Source organism: Rhinoderma darwinii, chromosome 4, assembly GCF_050947455.1.
Source record: "Rhinoderma darwinii isolate aRhiDar2 chromosome 4, aRhiDar2.hap1, whole genome shotgun sequence".
Taxonomy (NCBI): Eukaryota; Metazoa; Chordata; class Amphibia; order Anura; family Rhinodermatidae; genus Rhinoderma; species Rhinoderma darwinii.
The window spans coordinates 55,346,328-55,365,532 of record NC_134690.1 but is presented as its reverse complement, the minus strand read 5'-3'; the positions used below and the strand labels follow the sequence as shown (position 1 = coordinate 55,365,532).

General features: G+C 41.6%; 1 protein-coding gene across 1 annotated transcript in view; it reads left to right on the top strand.

Annotated features, from left to right (window-relative positions):
* Positions 1–19,205, top strand: part of CPSF3 (cleavage and polyadenylation specific factor 3) — a 24,886-nt gene extending 5,681 nt beyond the window's left edge. The window contains exons 4-18 of the mRNA XM_075861118.1: positions 2,062–2,190; positions 5,457–5,634; positions 6,111–6,200; positions 7,030–7,180; positions 7,522–7,697; positions 7,788–7,946; positions 8,176–8,322; positions 8,455–8,607; positions 8,806–8,914; positions 14,240–14,338; positions 15,625–15,719; positions 16,235–16,322; positions 17,190–17,259; positions 18,198–18,294; positions 18,890–19,205. Of these exons, the coding sequence (XP_075717233.1) occupies positions 2,062–2,190; positions 5,457–5,634; positions 6,111–6,200; positions 7,030–7,180; positions 7,522–7,697; positions 7,788–7,946; positions 8,176–8,322; positions 8,455–8,607; positions 8,806–8,914; positions 14,240–14,338; positions 15,625–15,719; positions 16,235–16,322; positions 17,190–17,259; positions 18,198–18,294; positions 18,890–18,994 (1,846 nt within the window). The 3' untranslated portion in view covers positions 18,995–19,205. The remainder of the gene's footprint in view (positions 1–2,061; positions 2,191–5,456; positions 5,635–6,110; positions 6,201–7,029; positions 7,181–7,521; positions 7,698–7,787; positions 7,947–8,175; positions 8,323–8,454; positions 8,608–8,805; positions 8,915–14,239; positions 14,339–15,624; positions 15,720–16,234; positions 16,323–17,189; positions 17,260–18,197; positions 18,295–18,889) is intronic.

Sequence of the window (19,205 nt, the reverse complement as noted above, 5' to 3'; positions counted from 1 at the left end):
TAGACTTTTTACGTCGCGGCATCGGAATAAGTAAACAGAGCAGGGAACTGTCAGATCTCCCTGCTCTCAGCTGCCAGAGGCAGCTGAGGGCTGGGAGCGTCCCTGCTCTGCCGTGTGAGATCGATATTAGTATCGATCTCGCACGTTTAACCCCTCAGATGCGGTGCTCAATAGCGAGCACCGCATCTGAGTGGTTTTGGAGAGAGGGAGGGAGCTCCCTCTCTCCCCCACCGACACCCGGCTATACGATGGCCGAGTGTCTGTGTCACTAATGGCAGCCGGGGGTCTAATAAAGGCCCCCAGGCTGCCTGGAGTGAATGCCTGCTAGATCATGCCGCAGGCATGACCTAGCAGATGCCTGTCCGTGTTAAACGGCCAGGCAGTAATACACTGCAATACTAAAGTATTGCAGTGTATTATAATAGCGATCGCAGAATCGCATATTATAGTCCCCTAGTGGGACTAGTAAAAAAGTTTAATAAAGTTAATTTAAAAAAAAATGAAAAACCCAGCTTTTCCCCTTACAAACTGCTTTACTATTAAAAAAACAAAATAAAGTAAAAAAGTTACACATTTTTGGTATCGCCGCGTCCGTAACGACCCCGCCTATAAATCTATTACATTATTTAACCCGCACGGTGAACGCCGTAAAAAAAATAATAAAAAACTATGGAAAAATTGCTGTTTTCTGTGAATACTGACTTTAAAAAAATTTAATAAAAAGTGATCAAAAAGTCGCATCTACTCCAAAACGGTACCAATAAAAACTACAAGTCGCCCCGCAAAAAAAAAGCCCTCATACAACCGCATCGGCGAAAAAATAAAAACGTTACGGCTCTTCAAATATGGAGACACAAAAACAAATAATTTTGAAAAAAAAGCGTTTTTATTGTGTAAAAGTAGTAAAACATCCAAAAACTATACAAATTTGGTATCGTTGCAATCGTAACAACCCGCTGAATAAAGTTATTGTGTTATTTATACAACACGGTAAACGGCGTAGATTTAGGACGCAAAAAAGAGTGGCAAAATTTCAGATTTTTTTCTAGTCCCCCCCCCCCCAAAAAAAAGTTAATAAAAGTTAAGCAATAAATAATATGTACCTCAAAACGGTGCTATTAAAAAGTACAACTTATCCCGCAAAAAACAAGACCTTATACAGCTATGTCGACGCAAAAATAAGAACGTTATAGCTCTTTGAAAGAGACGATGGAAAAACTTAAATAGCCTGCTCATTAAAGAGGCTCTGTCACCAGATTTTGCAACCCCTATCTGCTATTGCAGGTAAGTCGATCTTACCTGCAAACGCTGATGCTGCTGCAGAATCAACTGTAGCCTCTGGTGCCGATGTGGCCGTCACGATGCAGGACCTGTGAGTGACGTCACAGATCTGCACTGCCAGAAGCTGGGCGTTGTGAAGAGAAGAGGATGTTACTTCTCATCAGAACGCCCAGCTAGTGAAAGTATTAAACACGCCCCGATGTACGCACATAATACACGCCCAGTTGTACTTTTACTTTAAACACGCCCAGTTGTACTTTTGCAAGCCTCATTTGCATAAATACAAAAATGGTCATAACTTGGCCAAAAATGCTCGTTTTTTAAAAATAAAAACGTTACTGTAATCTACATTGCAGCGCCGATCTGCTGCAATAGCAGATAGGGGTTGCAAAATCTGGTGACAGAGCCTCTTTAAGGTCCAAAATAGGCTGGTCATTAAGGGGTTAAGCAAAATAGTGTTTGTGTTGTTGTTGTTTTTTTCTCTTTTCATTTATTTTTTATATATTTTAAAACTCACTACATGCGACTTGGAAGCCACACCAAGTGTTCATGGCTTGATAAATGTAGAGTAAGCCTAAACGCCATTCTTAATAACGCAATTGCACCAGAAAACTGTCCCAATTGCATAAGGGGTTCATAGTATGGCACATATTGTATACAGACAGTGACCTGTATAGATATAGGAGTGCAATCTTGTATGTGATCAGTTTGGTCAGTGCTCATTTACTTTCAATGTTGTATGTGAATGGTCCATTGTTTTATACTTCATACCTTGTTTAGCTTCCACTTAGATCACTGCGGGGCTCTACCATGGTTTCTGCAGAAGACAAACTTTAAAGGCCGGACGTTCATGACGCACGCTACCAAGGCAATTTATAGATGGCTGCTGTCAGATTATGTCAAAGTCAGGTAATCCAGATGTGAAAAATTCTTTCTATATGAATGTATTTGCAGATTATTTATTGCTGTGTATTGATTTTCTGCCCAGAACTCTAAGAATATCTACACACCGGTCGTTTAAGTGATCTTGGTTGGTTTTCAGCGAAGTTTGGCATGAAATTTGATCACTATCTATCTCTCCTAGCTAACTGATATGAATTGACTAAATTGTGGCATGTGAATGCAGCCTTAGGGCTCATTCGCACAAAACGTATTACAGCTCTGCACATAGGCTGTATATTTAGAGCCAACAATGGGATCTGATCCTGTCCTCTGAAATCAGGAAAAAGTATCCTAAAGTTGCAGGTTCGTCAATCGGGGTCTGTGGAAAGCTGGGTTATAGTCCCTAATGGGCATTGTGATGGCTTCTGTTAGTTGTTGCCACCTGTGGAGGAGACCAGGTTATCTTAGAAATGGCTCACTTTAACCTCTTAGTGACCACCAAAACGCTTTTTCACAGCAGTCACCAAGAGGCCTTATTTCGATGCATTCGTTTTTTACGCAGCATCAAAATAAGCCAGTTCAGCTGTCTGATGGCAGACCGGCTCCAGCTGTAACGGCTTGGATCGGCTTAAAGAGGCTCTGTCACTACATTATAAGTGGCCTATCTTTTACATAATGTTATCGGCGCTGTAATGTAGATTACATTACAGCGTGGTTTTTATTTAGAAAAACGATCTTTTTTCACCGTTATGACCTATTTTAGATTTATGCTAATGACTTTCTTAATAGACAACTGGGCGTGTTTTTACTTTTGACCAAGTGGGCGTTGTGGAGAGAAGTGTATGACACTGACCAATCAGTGACCAATCAGCGTCATACACTTCTCTCCATTAATTTACTCTGCACATAGTGATCTTGCGAGATCATGATGTGCAGTGACATACACATTAACGTTACTGAAGTGTCTTGACAGTAAATAGACATCGCGTCCAACCAGGAAGCGATGTCTATTCACAATTCCGCCACTTCGGTAATGTTTGTGTGGGACTTACAGCACAGCACATCGAGATCACGTTGTGCTGTCGTTTACAGCGAGATCTCGTGAGATTACGTTTGCTGTGCTGTAAATCCCACACAAACGTTACCGAAGTGTCGGGATTGTGAATAGACATTGCATCCTGGTTGGACGCAATGTCTATTTACTGTCAAGACACTTCAGTAAGGTTAATGTGTGTATATGAGACTGCACATAGTGAACAACGCAGGATCACGATATGCAGAGTAAATGAATGGAGAGAAGTGCATGACGCTGATTGGTCACTGATTGGTCAGCGTCATACACTCCTCTGTACAACGCCCACTTGGTCATATAGTAAAACACGCCAAGTTGTCTATTAAGAAACTCATTAGCATAAAGCTAAAATAGGTCATAACTTGGTGAAAAATGATAGTTTTTCTAAATAAAAAACACTGCTGTAATCTACATTACGGCGCCAATCACATGTACAAGATCGGGAACTTATAATGTGATGACAGAGCCTCTAAGTGGTTTATAGAATAAAGGCCCTTTTACACTGGCCAATTATTAGGCAAACGAGCGTTCACAGAACGCTCGTTCCCGATAATTGTCCTGTTCATCAGCTGACCGTATCGTTTTAAATGCTGAAAATATCACTGTCGGTAGCACATCTCACAGAGTGAAACGTGCTGCCGACATCATAAAAATGTATGGGGATGAGCTATCGGAGTAACGAGCGCTCGTCCCCATACATAGCTCCTTGTGAAAGGAGCAAACGAGCGCCGATCAATGAGCTGTCTTGTTGATCAGCGCTTGTTTACACGGCCCTCATCGGGCTGTGCAATACCAGCTTAAGAGGGCTCCTTCTTACCCATCGGTGGTCCATGAATGTGATCGTGGGTTGCAGCCCATCGACAGCCGGGGCCCTAAGAAATGCCCCTAGGCCTGCCATGACTGTATTCCTATTAGTCCGTGCCAGAGACACGGCCTAATAGAATGCTTGTCAGTTTTACACTGACAGGCAGTAATGCTTTTGTATAACAAACCAATATATAAGTGATAAAAGCATCTGAACCTCCATAGATTTATGTCAAATAAAGTTCATTAGAAACCAGCGCACAGTAAAAGAAATGTAATCAAAGTTATCAAATAAGTCCCATTTTGCCCTAAAATTTAACCAATGAAAACTACATCTCGTGACGCAAAAAACAACCCCACAAATGGCTACGTCGGCGGGAAAAAAAAATTATGGCTCTTGGAATGCGACGATGCAAAAACAAATAATTTTCTTTTTAAAAGTGTTTTTATTGTGCAAAAGTAGTAAAACCTAAAACCTATATATGTGGTATCGCTATAATCGTATCAGCCCATAGACTAAAGGTAACCGTTTATTTAAAGGGAACCCGTCACCAGCATTTCACCTATTGAACTTTACATATCCCTCACTGGCCGCTGCTATCAAAAGTTCATTGCCGTTATCCCCTCTCCTAAACTCCTCCTCCGACTGTAAAGAACGGTCTGCAAACATTTGACGCTTTTTATCGTAATAATCCGGTGTCCCTTTGTGCGCACATACATACATACTAGAATAGGACATCGATGCACAAGCGCGGGATTTTGTGTGCTGGGGAAAGGCGAGGAGCTGTCAATCAAAAGTAAGGAGGCGGGGTAAACTCAGAAAGACTTGAGGAATGAAGATCCGACTCTTTTCAAATAAAGTTATGACTCTTTTCTGCTCATTAGCATACGGTGTGGGGAACACTAAAAAACTGATTACTAAAGCTACAGAGCCGACTAAGAAGACCATTATAGGTTATATAGCAATGATTTTTCACCCACTACCCCCAGGTATTGCTGGTTTAATAGGTGAAATGCTGGTGACAGGTTCCCTTTAAGGTGTACCTCGTAAATTGAAAACAAAAAAATGGTGGAATTGCTGGGTTGTTTTTTTCCGCACCCCCCCCTCCCAAAAAATGTTATTCAAAAAACAATACGTACCCCAAAATGGTGTCATTGAAAAAAAACAAAAAACGTCCCACAAAAAATAAGCCCTCATGAATCTATGTCGATGGAAAAGTTAAAAAGTTGAGGCTCGTTGAATGTGACAATAAAAAAAAAAAGTGCTTGGTAATTAAAGGTCAAAATAGGCCGGTTTTTAAAGGGTTAAGCAAGAGAACCCCTGAAGATGATCATTACACTTCTTTTCTTTCAATACAACCAAAGACGCTGCTTGTGTGACATCATGTGTTCGTGTCTTACTTCTCCTGCCCTCCAGTAACATCTCCGCAGATGACATGCTGTACACAGAGACCGACCTAGAAGAAAGTATGGACAAAATCGAGACCATCAACTTCCATGAAGTGAAGGAAGTAGCAGGAATCAAATTTTGGTGTTACCACGCTGGACATGTCTTGGGTGCTGCTATGTTTATGATCGAGATCGCTGGGGTCAAAGTAAGTTTAGGAAACATTTATTACCTTCTGCCATGTGATAAAAGGAGACCAATACTAATCGGAAAGTCTGCCACATGTGCTTGCATAATATGCCCTCAGCCCCCATACTTCCTATCCTTGTGTGCAGATGTATAACAGATCGCCTCTGTCATGTCATGATAGCACCAATGTTATATACTCTGCACTTTCACTGGATAAGGGGGCTGGTGCGTGATATACAGGGGGGTACACCGCATCTGTTACCCCGTCCCCTGTAAGCACTGACATCTGCACTTAGACAATCTTGATGGGTACAAAGCTTTACATCTCTATATGGCAGACTTTCTTATTGGAATAGGATCCCGATCAGCACAATGGCTACTGTCAGATTACGATGGTGCAGAAATAACGGTTTCATTATGTAAAATAAAACATGAGCCTTCATTACACCAACACTTAAGCTGCCATTCTTGGATTTCGATTTCTTTATTTTACAGTTGCTGTACACGGGCGATTTCTCCAGACAAGAAGACCGACATCTCATGGCAGCAGAAATTCCAAATATTAAGCCAGATATTCTCATTATTGTAAGTGTCACATTTCTAGATCTGTTTTCTGAAGTTTGCCAGTATCACAAATAGGCAAATACAGTAAACAGGGTTGGGTTCATAAACAATCCTAGGTCTGTAGGTACTTGTGACGCTATTCCATTTTTTCCCGTAAAGTGTAGATTCAAGTTCAGTGAGAATTAAGTCCTAAGAGGTTCTGTCTGAATTTGTTGATCTTCTGGGTATACTTGATGGCAAGAAAAGCAAAGTCTTCAGCAGGTCCGGCATAGTTGCCAGGGCTTTGTTATAAACGGAAATCATGACGCTAGTGTGAACAGTTCCTGAACCTACACCTATGTACTAGGGTATTGCATATAGAAAATTCCAATCCGTGTGTATTATCAGAATTGCTCTCTTGTTTTTTAATAATACTGCAAGGAAATCAAACTTCCTTCAGTTTATCTGTCATCCTTTTTATGACATCCTGTCTCATAGGAAGAGCACAGTGTATTTAGCCTATATTCTGATGACATTTTTGCAAGGAGATGACGGGATCCGCTGTTTGGCTCATGTCTGAGCAATTGCGATAATAAACGTACCTATGAGGAAACTACTGTATATCCAGTTTCCTCCTATATAAGTGTAGGATCACGGAGGGAAAAGTAGGGTTAGGTGAGCCTACACTTCAACTTTACAACTTGTTGTTGAAATATCCTCTATTGTAATGAAAAATCCAGTTTGGAGATCTAGGGTAGACAATATCTTGTATTAAACAGTGAATATGTTGGGAACTCTAGTGTCATTGTGCGTCTTGTCTTGGTTATATGTGTATACAAACAACCTCTGTGTCTGCTCTCCTTCCGTGTAGGAGTCCACGTATGGCACACACATACATGAGAAGCGTGAGGAGAGGGAAGCCAGATTCTGTAACACCGTACATGACATCGTGAACAGAGGAGGACGAGGTCTCATCCCGGTGTTTGCTCTTGGACGAGCTCAAGAACTTCTGTTGATTTTAGGTGAACATTTTTCATGGTCTTCCCAACGCATCAGAACTTGGGATTGATTTATTTCAACAAAGCCATTGTTTAACCAGCAAGTATATCTTAAATAGTGGTGTAATATTTTTGATGGAAAGACTCTAGTAGGGAGACCAATCCCTGCGCTCACAGCTCCTGGTGTAGGAAATGCTGGTAGTCTGTCATCCGCACCATTCAGTTGCTGAGTACAAACTCCCCACAGGAGCATAAAGCCTAAAAGTGCTATTTTTGTTGCATTAAGAAATACGTAAACCTCCTTTTCTGATCTGTGTGGTGACCTTCAGATCTATCTAATGGACTGTGTGTATTCTTTACTACAGATGAGTATTGGCAGAACCACCCAGAGCTACATGACATCCCCATATACTACGCTTCATCATTGGCTAAGAAATGTATGGCCGTGTACCAGACCTATGTCAATGCCATGAACGACAAGATCCGCAAGCAAATCAACATCAATAACCCCTTTGTCTTCAAACACATCAGCAACCTGAAGGTGAGTTATTCCTGTATGCTGCGAGCTGGGGGACATCACATAAATGCATTTGCTACGTCTTTACAAGAGGGAAACGTCTTCCTATTACAGAGCATGGATCACTTTGATGACATCGGTCCCAGTGTGGTGATGGCTTCTCCGGGTATGATGCAGAGCGGTCTATCTAGAGAGCTGTTTGAGAGCTGGTGTACAGATAAGAGAAATGGAGTGATTATCGCTGGATACTGCGTGGAGGGAACGCTAGCGAAGGTAAATGGTTAGCAGGGCATTGCTTTATCCAGACCGGCTCGCTCAATTGAACTAGTTGACTTTTATAACGTTAGATTATATAAAACACATCGAGCGTCTGTACGAGTTGCGAAGTCAATACGTCATGTTATCCAGTATGTTGCTCTTGAGATGGTAGAAGAGGACTAAGCAAGATAATTATTAAGACTTTCACCCATTATGCCAGTTACCAAATAAGCTCTCTCCACAGCACATTATGTCAGAGCCTGAAGAGATTACCACCATGTCTGGCCAGAAACTGCCCCTGAAGATGTCTGTGGATTACATTTCTTTCTCTGCACATACAGATTACCAGCAAACCAGCGAATTTATCCGAGCTCTAAAGCCCCCTCACGTGGTGAGTATCCGCTGATCATCTAGTCATACAAATCTACTTTGGATCTGTATTAATCTTGAATAGAATATAGTTCTGGTACTGTATTGGTGTGTAATGATCCATAACAACACTGGTAACACTTAATCTATACAGATACTGGTGCATGGAGAGCAGAATGAGATGGCACGTCTTAAAGCTGCTCTCATCCGCGAATATGAGGACAATGATGAGGTTGATATTGAGGTTCACAATCCCAGGAACACAGAAGCTGTGACCCTAAACTTTAGAGGAGAAAAATTGGCCAAGGTAAGAGGTCAGATGTACAAAGGCCTCCATACATGATAATTGGGGTTTCCCCAATAATGTATTATACCAGTGCTATCTTGTTTGCTCCAATCTATGGGCTGCCCTTTTCCATGTTTGTAGGGGCTACAACGGTACTTTACCTTAAGGTTACACTGTTGGATACATTCACGTTTCTGAAATCTGCTTTGTTCCTAACAGGTGATGGGTTTGCTTGCGGATAAGAAGCCAGAACAAAGTCAAAGAATCTCAGGGATCCTCGTGAAAAGAAACTTCAACTATCATATTCTTTCTCCAAGTGACCTGTCCAGTAAGTACACAGTATGTATAAGTCTTACAACTCTGGCTTAGACGCGCAAAGTGCCCTGTTTAAAACTGATATCTGCAATTTCAAGTGAAGTTTAATATGCAAAATATTAAAGGCAATCTGTCATGATGCCTCCAACCTGATGACCGGGCGATATAGGGGAGGGGGAGAGCATTGTAAACAAGTTGCATGACTGAGAAAACAAGATTTATTTGTCCCAGCGCTGCAATCGCAAGTGCCACTTAGGCTCCTCACAGCACCCTGCAAGTGCCGCCCCTCTCATCTGAGTGACGGCTCTAGCAATCTGATTAGCTGCTAGAGCCGTGGCTCGGAGCAAAGAATAACATTTGTATCCGCTGTGCCAGGGGAATCAAACGTTGGTTTCTCAGTCCTATAACTTACATGACCAAGACAAAAGGTATGTTTACAATGCTCTCCCCCTCCTCTATATCACTCTCTGCAGTTTTGAGGCCTCTAAGGAAGTGTTATGGAATTAAAGGGGAAAGGGTTACAATTTTTTAATTATTTTTTTCCAAATCCTTACCATTATCACAATCTCTTCTTGCTGTAACTGAATGAAAACATGCTTGCTTAACCTCAGATGTTGAAAACTTGTACAGACCTAATACAGTTGTACAGTGTTAGACACACACAGGACCAGCTGTCACCAAAGCAGTCAGTCCTGCTGACCTGACGGATTTAGCTTTGATGCCAAGATACAGCTTCTATGTATAAAGGATACATAGAAGCTGTATCTCAAAAAGTAAAAAAAATATTTTAATGAAATGTAAAGAGTACACAGCGCCACATGGTGCAAGATAAACCTGGGGGATAAAATGCAAGGAAAGGTGATTGCGCTCACCTATAAGGGTTGTACAAGTCAGGTACAACACTGATGTAAGCGTGTATAGTTTAAAAACAACTGCAACTCCCCAATCCAGAAACCGGTAGCGTAAGCACTACCACAATAAGGATAAATGTAAAAGAAGTAAATGTATGGATATACAGGAAAGTGCTGCTGGTAAGAATTAAATAGCAATGATAAATTCCTTGAATTATTATAAGGCAACGCGTTTCGACACAGGACATGTGTCTTCGTCAAGCCAAGGAAGAACAATCAATAAAAAATTATACACATATATACACATCTAAAAAAGGGTTACACAAATCAAGAACAGCCACAAAAAGACGCGAAAAAAGATCTCATGGAAAGAGCAGCTGTCAGTGACGTCATCAAGTAAACGGATGTCAATACACAGTACGTGAATAAACCACAAATGAATAAACAAACCAACTGATTAGTAATTCATTACTCTGCAAATACCTGAAGATGAAACACCAGACCCAACAATGCAGACGAGCTGAAGGCCGCTATCAAAGCAACCTGGGCTTCCATAACACCTCAGCAGTGCCACAGGCTGATCGCCCCCATGCCACGCCGCATTGATAACACCTCAGCAGTGCCACCGGCTGATCGCCTCCATGCCACGCCGCATTGATGCTGTAATTCATGCAAAAGGAGCCCAGACCACGTATTGAGGGTATATACTGTACATACTTTTCAGTAGGACAACATTTCGGTATTAAAAATCATTTTTAAAGTTGGGCTTATTTAATATTCAAATTTTCTGAGAGACTAAATTTTGGGTTTTCATTAGCGGTTACCATAATCATCAACATTACAAGAAACAAATGCTGGAAATAGATCACTCTGTGTGTAATGAATCTATATAATATAGGACGTGTGTGTGTATATGTATGTGTATATGTATGTATGTGTATATGTATGTATGTGTATATGCGCGTGTGTGTGTGTGTGTGTGTGTGTATATATATATATATATATATATATATATATATATATATATATATATATGTGTGTGTGTGTATATAGTGAAGGAAATAAGTAGTGAAGGAATAAATAGTGAAGGAAATAAGTATTTGATCCCTTGCTGATTTTGTAGGTTTGCCCACTGTCAAAGACATGAACAGTCTAGAATTTTTAGGCTAGGTTAATTTTACCAGTGAGAGATAGATTATATTTAAAAAAAAAAAACAGAAAATCACATTGCCACAATTATATATATTTATTTGCATTGTGCACAGAGAAATAATTATTTGATCCCTTTGGCAAACAAGACTTAATACTTGGTGGCAAAACCCTTGTTGGCAAGCACAGCAGTCAGACATTTTTTGTAGTTGATGATGAGGTTTGCACACATGTTAGATGGAATTTTGGCCCACTCCTCTTTGCAGATCATCTGTAAATCATTAAGATTTCGAGGCTGTCGCTTGGCAACTCGGATCTTCAGCTCCCTCCATAAGTTTTCGATGGGATTAAGGTCTGGAGACTGGCTAGGCCACTCCATGACCTTAATGTGCTTCTTTTTGAGCCACTCCTTTGTTGCCTTGGCTGTATGTTTCGGGTCATTGTTGTGCTGGAAGACCCAGCCACGAGCCATTTTTAATGTCCTGGTGGAGGGAAGGAGGTTGTCACTCAGGATTTGACGGTACATGGCTCCATCCATTCTCCCATTGATGCGGTGAAGTAGTCCTGTGCCCTTAGCAGAGAAACACCCCCCAAAACATAATGTTTCCACCTCCATGCTTGACAGTGGGGACGGTGTTCTTTGGGTCATAGGCAGCATTTCTCTTCCTCCAAACACGGCGAGTTGAGTTAATGCCAAAAAGCTCAATTTTAGTCTCATTTGACCACAGCACCTTCTCCCAATCACTCTCAGAATCATCCAGATGTTCATTTGCAAACTTCAGACGGGCCTGTACATGTGCCTTCTTGAGCAGGGGGACCTTGCGGGCACTGCAGGATTTTAATCCATTACGGCGTAATGTATTACCAATGGTTTTCTTGGTGACTGTGGTCCCAGCTGCCTTGAGATCATTAACAAGTTCCCCCCGTGTAGTTTTCGGCTGAGCTCTCACCTTCCTCAGGATCAAGGATACCCCACGAGGTGAGATTTTGCATGGAGCCCCAGATCAATGTCGATTGACAGTGATTTTGTATGTCTTCCATTTTCTTACTATTGCACCAACAGTTGTCTCCTTCTCACCCAGCGTCTTACTTATGGTTTTGTAGCCCATTCCAGCCTTGTGCAGGTCTATGATCTTGTCCCTGACATCCTTAGAAAGCTCTTTGGTCTTGCCCATGTTGTAGAGGTTAGAGTCAGACTGATTAATTGAGTCTGTGGACAGGAGTCTTTTATACAGGTGACCATGTAAGACAGCTGTCTTTAATGCAGGCACCAAGTTGATTTGGCGCGTGTAACTGGTCTGGAGGAGGCTGAACTCTTAATGGTTGGTAGGGGATCAAATACTTATTTCTCTGTGCACAATGCAAATAAATATATATAATTTTGACAATGTGATTTTCTGTTTTTTTTATTTAGATAATCTATCTCTCACTGGTAAAATTAACCTAGCCTAAAAATTCTAGACTGTTCATGTCTTTGACAGTGGGCAAACGTACAAAATCAGCAAGGGATCAAATACTTATTTCCTTCACTGTATATATATATGTGTGTGTGTGTGTGTGTATATATATATATATATATATATATATATATATATGTGTGTGTATGTGTATATATATATATATACTACCGTTCAAAAGTTTGGGGTCACTCAGACAATTTTGTGTTTTCCATGAAAACTCACACTTATATTTATCAAATGAGTTGCAAAATGACTAGAAAATATAGTCAAGACATTGACAAGGTTAGAAATAATGATTTTTATTTGAAATAATAATTTTCTCCTTCAAACTTTGCTTTCGTCAAAGAATGCTCCATTTGCAGCAATTACAGCATTGCAGACCTTTGGCATTCTAGCTGTTAATTTGCTGAGGTAATCGGGAGAAATTTCACCCCATGCTTCCAGAAGCCCCTCCCACAAGTTGGATTGGCTTGATGGGCACTTCTTGCGTACCATACGGTCAAGCTGCTCCCACAACAGCTCTATGGGGTTGAGATCTGGTGACTGCGCTGGTCACTCCATTACAGATAGAATACCAGCTGCCTGCTTCTTCCCTAAATAGTTCTTGCATAATTTGGAGGCGTGCTTTGGGTCATTGTCCTGTTGTAGGATGAAATTGGCTCCAATCAAGCGCTGTCCACAAGGTATGGCATGGCGTTGCAAAATGTAGTGATAGCCTTCCTTATTCAAAATCCCTTATACCCTGTACAAATCTCCCACTTTACCAGCACCAAAGCAACCCCAGACCATCACATTACCTCCACCATGCTTGACAGGTGGCGTCAGGCACTCTTCCAGCATCTTTTCAGTTGTTCTGCGTCTCACAAATGTTCTTCTGTGTGATCCAAACCAAACACCTCAAACTTCGATTCGTCTGTCCATAACACTTTTTTCCAATTTTCCTCTGTCCAATGTCTGTGTGCTTTTGCCCATATTAATCTTTTCCTTTTATTAGCCAGTCTCAGATATGGCTTTTTCTTTGCCACTCTGCCCTGAAGGCCAGCATCCCGGAGTTGCCTCTTCACTGTAGACGTTGACACTGGCGTTTTGCGAGTACTATTTAATGAAGCCGCCAGTTGAAGACCTGTGAGGCGTCTATTTCTCAAACTAGAGACTCTAATGTACTTGTCTTGTTGCTCAGTTGTGCAGCGGGGCCTCCCACTTCTCTTTCTACTCTGGTTAGAGCCTGTTTGTGCTGTCCTCTGAAGGGAGTAGTACACACCGTTGTAGGAAATCTTCAGTTTCTTGGCAATTTCTCGCATGGAATAGCCTTCATTTCTAAGAACAAGAATAGACTGTCGAGTTTCACATGAAAGCTCTCTTTTTCTAGCCATTTTGAGAGTTTAATCGAACCCACAAATGTAATGCTCCAGATTCTCAACTAGCTCAAAGGAAGGTCAGTTTTATAGCTCCTCTAAACAGCAAAACTGTTTACAGCGGTGCTAACGTAATATGTTTGCTAACTGTGTTAGAAGGCTAATGGATGATTAGAAAACACAATGTACCGTTAGAACACTGGCGTGATGGTTGCTGGAAATGGGCCTCTATACACCTATGTAGATATTGCATTAAAAACCAGACGTTTTCAGCTAGAATAGTCATTTAGCACATTAACAATGTATAGAGTGTATTTCTGATTAATCTAATGTTATCTTCATTGAAAAAAACTGTGCTTTTCTTTAAAAAATAAGGAAATTTCTAAGTGACACTAAACTTTTGAACGGTAGTGTGTATATATATATATATATATATATATATACATACACACACACACATGTAATGTTCTTTAATCTACATGTTATATTCCAGGCCTCCTTTAACTCTCTGCTTTTCTCATAGGTTACACAGATCTGGCGATGAGCACAGTGACACAGACACAAGCCATTCCTTACACCGGCCCTTTCAACCTGTTATGTTACCAGTTGCAGCAACTCACAGGTGTGGGATTCTCGCCCTCTCCTTATATTATTATAGGACTGCCTTCTTCCCTGTTTTCATTAATTGCAGTTGATGCTGTAAACCAGTGGTCTCCATTCTGTGACTTGCCGGCTGTTGGAAAAGTACAACTCCCATCATGCACTGATAGTCTGCATCCGTGGGTAATTGTTGGGAATTGTACTTTGCAAACATCAGGCAAACCACAAGTTGGAGGCCACTGGTGTAAACCAAAGTTTTGATTTTATTTTTTTTATATCCTACACTCCCTATCATAGAGAAATCATTATAATCTTATCCTAAGTGATGTGGACAGAAGGAGAAAGTCTATTGGAGGTGCATGAATGAGCGCTTTTCTCTGAGGATTGATCAGATTGTCCTTTCTGTAACTTTTTGAATTCTATTTCAAAGTTACATTTAGATGGACTTTGCTGATATCCAGGCTTACTGATACATTTCCTAATGCAAGAAGTCGCTGATTTGTTGTGATTTTACAATAAGGCCTGGGCTACACTGAAACTTTTTGTAGAAAACTACTGATTGATTTTAACTATTGAGTGACCGCTGCAGTCCACAAGATTTCATGCAACTCAATGTATTTAATTGGACTGCAGCTGTAGCTCAATAGTTGAAATCAATCCTTCGTTCTACAAAAAGTCTCCGTGTAGCCCTGGCCTTAGGGTGCAGTCCCACGTAGCAGCTGTTACGCACGGCCGAAGCCAGTCTCACCTGTAGAGGCCAACAGCCCAACGATTTTGCTGGGTATTACCGATACAATAGTGTGACCCCCGCTACGTGGGGCCATACACTCAGTGTAGCCCTGGTTTTAGGGGGCTAGGCATGCTTTTAGAAGGCAATGGTGATCACCTGGTCTTGTTGCCATTTAAAATGATCTTCTGATATTGCATGGATACATGTGAGAAGATCATATTGGTTCTCAGACCACCACTTATTTGCAGATTTTCACAGAGATTTGTTACTCATAATCTGACCGGTTCTAAGCTAAGGACCATTCAAATCAATGACCTTTTGCTTCGATTGTTGGGATTTTCAGTAACAATACACCTTTTTACGGTGGTCATTAAGGGGTCTTCTTCTACAGCGCTGCCTTTTTACGGCATTGTAGAATAAGTCCTGCACGGATGTCCCGTACTGCCCTAGAGCGGGTGCGGTGGTTGCGAATAACAGCTTAGCTCTAACGGCCGGGATCGCACTGTTTCTCCTGTGTTCGTTTCTATAGGGTCTTGTGTGAGCTCATATCATTCATGAACAAGTTTTTGCTCTTCCAGGTGAAGTGGAAGAAATTGAAGTGAATGAAAAGGACTGTCTGAGGGTTTTCAAATCCATCACCGTGGTAAAGGAGCCAGGCATGGTTATACTGGAGGTGAGGATAGTTTTCTGCTTTTCCTCTTACTTGAGATATCAGAGGCATAGTATTTTCGAGGAGCCATTCAAAGGTTCAGGATAATCCCTCTGAACAGCAGCGTTCTAATAATCTGCTGATCTCCATAGGTCCTCAGGTAAGTTTTGTCCATAGTGACTACATCATCCAATGAGTGGACATCAATGCAGTATCACTACAGTCAGATACTGGGATGGAAGGGGGGTGGGGTTGATAGACCCCTTTAAGACTCCTCAGTCTGCTCAGACCATAGCATACAACTGGGACAGCAGCCCACAATGCTAAGACCACAGGTCAGAATGGATCTTAGATTTCTCTGTGTGTGGAGGGGCTTCCGGCATTGTACTGTTACCTGAGCTGCGTCTCCCGCTGTCACCCTGGTGGGAGGCGCGGTGCCATACATAACTGGAGGTTCACTTTAATGATATGATGGGGTTATTTGGTTGTCAGACATTACTACTTCCCCTGTTTAACCGTAATATTTCTCTTTCTGCCAGTGGGTGGCAAATCCTTCCAATGATATGTATGCCGACACCGTGGCTACAGTGATCCTGGAGCTGCAGTCAAATCCTCGTATACAGAAAGGTAGGACGTCCAGAATCTTGAGTTCTATGCAGGTCATATTTATATATGTTTTTACATCAGTCATGTAGCGACTGTGTTTATAGACTCCGACATGGTGTTTTGGTCAAGGATTGCTCTCCTCTCTCCAGCTCTTGCACTGTCCGTAGCAGTGACACGTCCCTTTGCCGGTTCGGCAAACAAGTACAAGACTATGTGATCTCTCGTGAGAGATCAGTCTTATACTTGTCTGTCGAGAGCTGAAGAGTGAGAGCACGCGCGCACGCTCTCCAGCTCTTGCTGTGACACTGGCCATATCTGATTGGACAGTGTCACAGCCATGTTACACGCCACCTTGCCATTACACGCTCCGTTGACCGTTCAGGGGGTTATTTAAATATGGGGCGCCAAATATAAACTGCACCGATATCTAAATAACGGAGGAGGGTAGAAAGAAAATGTAAATTGCCCCAGAGTTTGTGCGGCCCGGCCCATTACATGCTACATTCAGCTGCACATGTATGGGGAGGTGGAAGGCACGTTACTGACAAATGGATCAGTCTGCAATTGCTCTAGAGCTTGGATCTACTAATGTGCTGCTATTGCAACGAGTTGTCAGCAATTTTTATACTTTGGGGATTGTTTGGAGTATGTGTCTATAATGCAATCATAAGCCCGAACACTGCTGACAGATGGGAACCAAACAATAGTACTAGATCCAAGAGTCCGGCTTCCCTTATTTATATGCGACTCAACTGTTGTCTATTTTATTGCATGTACTAGAAGCCGTTTTTATTTAGTTGAACCGCGGTAACAGTTTTCAGTGCAGGTTTGTACAATACCTCCTCGCGTATATTAAGTTTATCTGAAGCACATTTTTTTTTTCCCCAGCGGTGAGTCATAGAGCCACTAAAGAAATGGACATGGAATCGTACAAAAAGAGACTGGAGATTATGCTGCAGTAAGTATGGAAGGTTTGGTCGTATTCACTATAAACGATTCCTGCCCCTGGCTTCAATCTACCAACGCTTGTCTTATAAAGCTCCCTATACAATCCCTCTACTTCCAGCCAGGGCAGTAATAACCCTTTAATCTAGTATTAATAGTGATAGTTGATGGATTATCGGATGGTTATGTAATAGCATATAAAACTCACTCGTAAAGTTAAAGGATATGTACACCTTTGAAGTTGTGTTTTTTTTAATTTTGGTTTTGTTTTTTAATAAAAATGTGTATCCGTGTGTTTTGGTGCAACTTTGTTATTACTTTTTATTAAAAACCATTTTTAATTTTTCAGATACGGCTGCTTCGTATCCTGTATACAGAGTACCTGTATCTAGCGCTGAATCTGTCAGGTCAGCAGGACTGACTGGTTCACTGTCAGCGGGTTGGATCGAGCTGTTACCGAACACATCTAAGTTCATAACTTCGATGTGATCGATAACAGGTGGATCCTTCGTAATAGAGACACCCAGGACCCCGTGGACCTGACAGATACAGGTTCAGCACTAGATACAGCGCTCTTTATACAGGATACCAAGCAGCTGTATCTCAAAAAGTACAAATAATTTTTAATAAGATGTAATTCCAAAGTTGCACCAATCATTGATACACTTTTATTTTAAAAAAAAAAAACGTTTTCACCGTTGTACATGGCCTTTAAAGAGCATTTCAGGAAGAAAAATATTAACACAATCTGCCACTATAGCTGTGGTTTTTTTTTGTTTGTTTTTTTGATGAGAGGATTCCCCAAATTGGTTCTCTTTGCTCCGTCTGGCCACGTTATATTTCTGTGCATGGGTTGTCTGACTTTCTGGATTATTGGTATCTTATTGTGTCTAACATTACAATACAATGTGCTAGTACTTGGTTGTGTCTTACATTATCCTCTGGTTACAGGGACATGTTTGGCGAGGAGTGTGTGAGCAGTAATGAGGACGAAACGATCGTAGTCACCGTTGATGGGAAGTCGGCCAACTTGTCTTTGGAAACTCGGGTATGTCAATCACAAATAATGGTAGCACAAAACTGGATGGTGTGTATGAAAACTCGAGCGGACGGTTCACATCTGCGCTTGACATTCCGTCGTTCTTCTCCGTCAGAGGAGCAGAGCAAGGGAATAACTGGTAGCGCTGGTTCCGAAACCCATTGACTTTAATGGGTTCCGTAGGTGTGTCCAAACTAGCGCAGCAAGCTGTACTATTGTTTCTGGTAATTTCGGCCGGATCTGCGATGGAGGCCCCTAACATAGCCTTCAGCGCAGGTGTGAACCGGCCCTAACCGCTAACACCGCACTGGCAGTATTATCTATAGACATACTGTTATATCTCCCATCTCCCAGACATGCATTGATGAAAAAAGCAGGAATAACTGAAAAGCGCCATTAATGGAAATTATTCTATTCTGTGAAACTCAAAAATATAACTTCTCCTTGGGTAGATCTGTTCCTGGGAAAGCAGAATCATAACCACTATGGCTGTCATTGCAGATCCCACAGGGGTTAAGTCACCGGGGCATATTACATGACGACTGTCTGGTGTTAAAATTCTTTACATTTTTTTTACAATCATCTCCATTATTTCATTCCATAGACGGTGGAATTTGAAGAAGGATTGGATGAAGATGAATCGCTGCGGGAGTTGGTACAGCTGGCAGCTCAAAGACTGTACGACGCAATCGGCCCAGCCAAACGCTAACTCGTCACTTCTGTGGGTTTCTTTCCTTTTTGTTTTTTTAAACTCCTGTATCTGCCGCTTAAATATGGCTGAGCGAACAACTGCTGCGTCTCCCCAAATCATCTCCAGGGGGGTTTCTGAAATAGTGTCCGATGATGTAAATAATTAGTTGTAATGATTGATACCGAAGCTGCGACTACCAAGCAACCGAACATTAAATATTTTATAACTA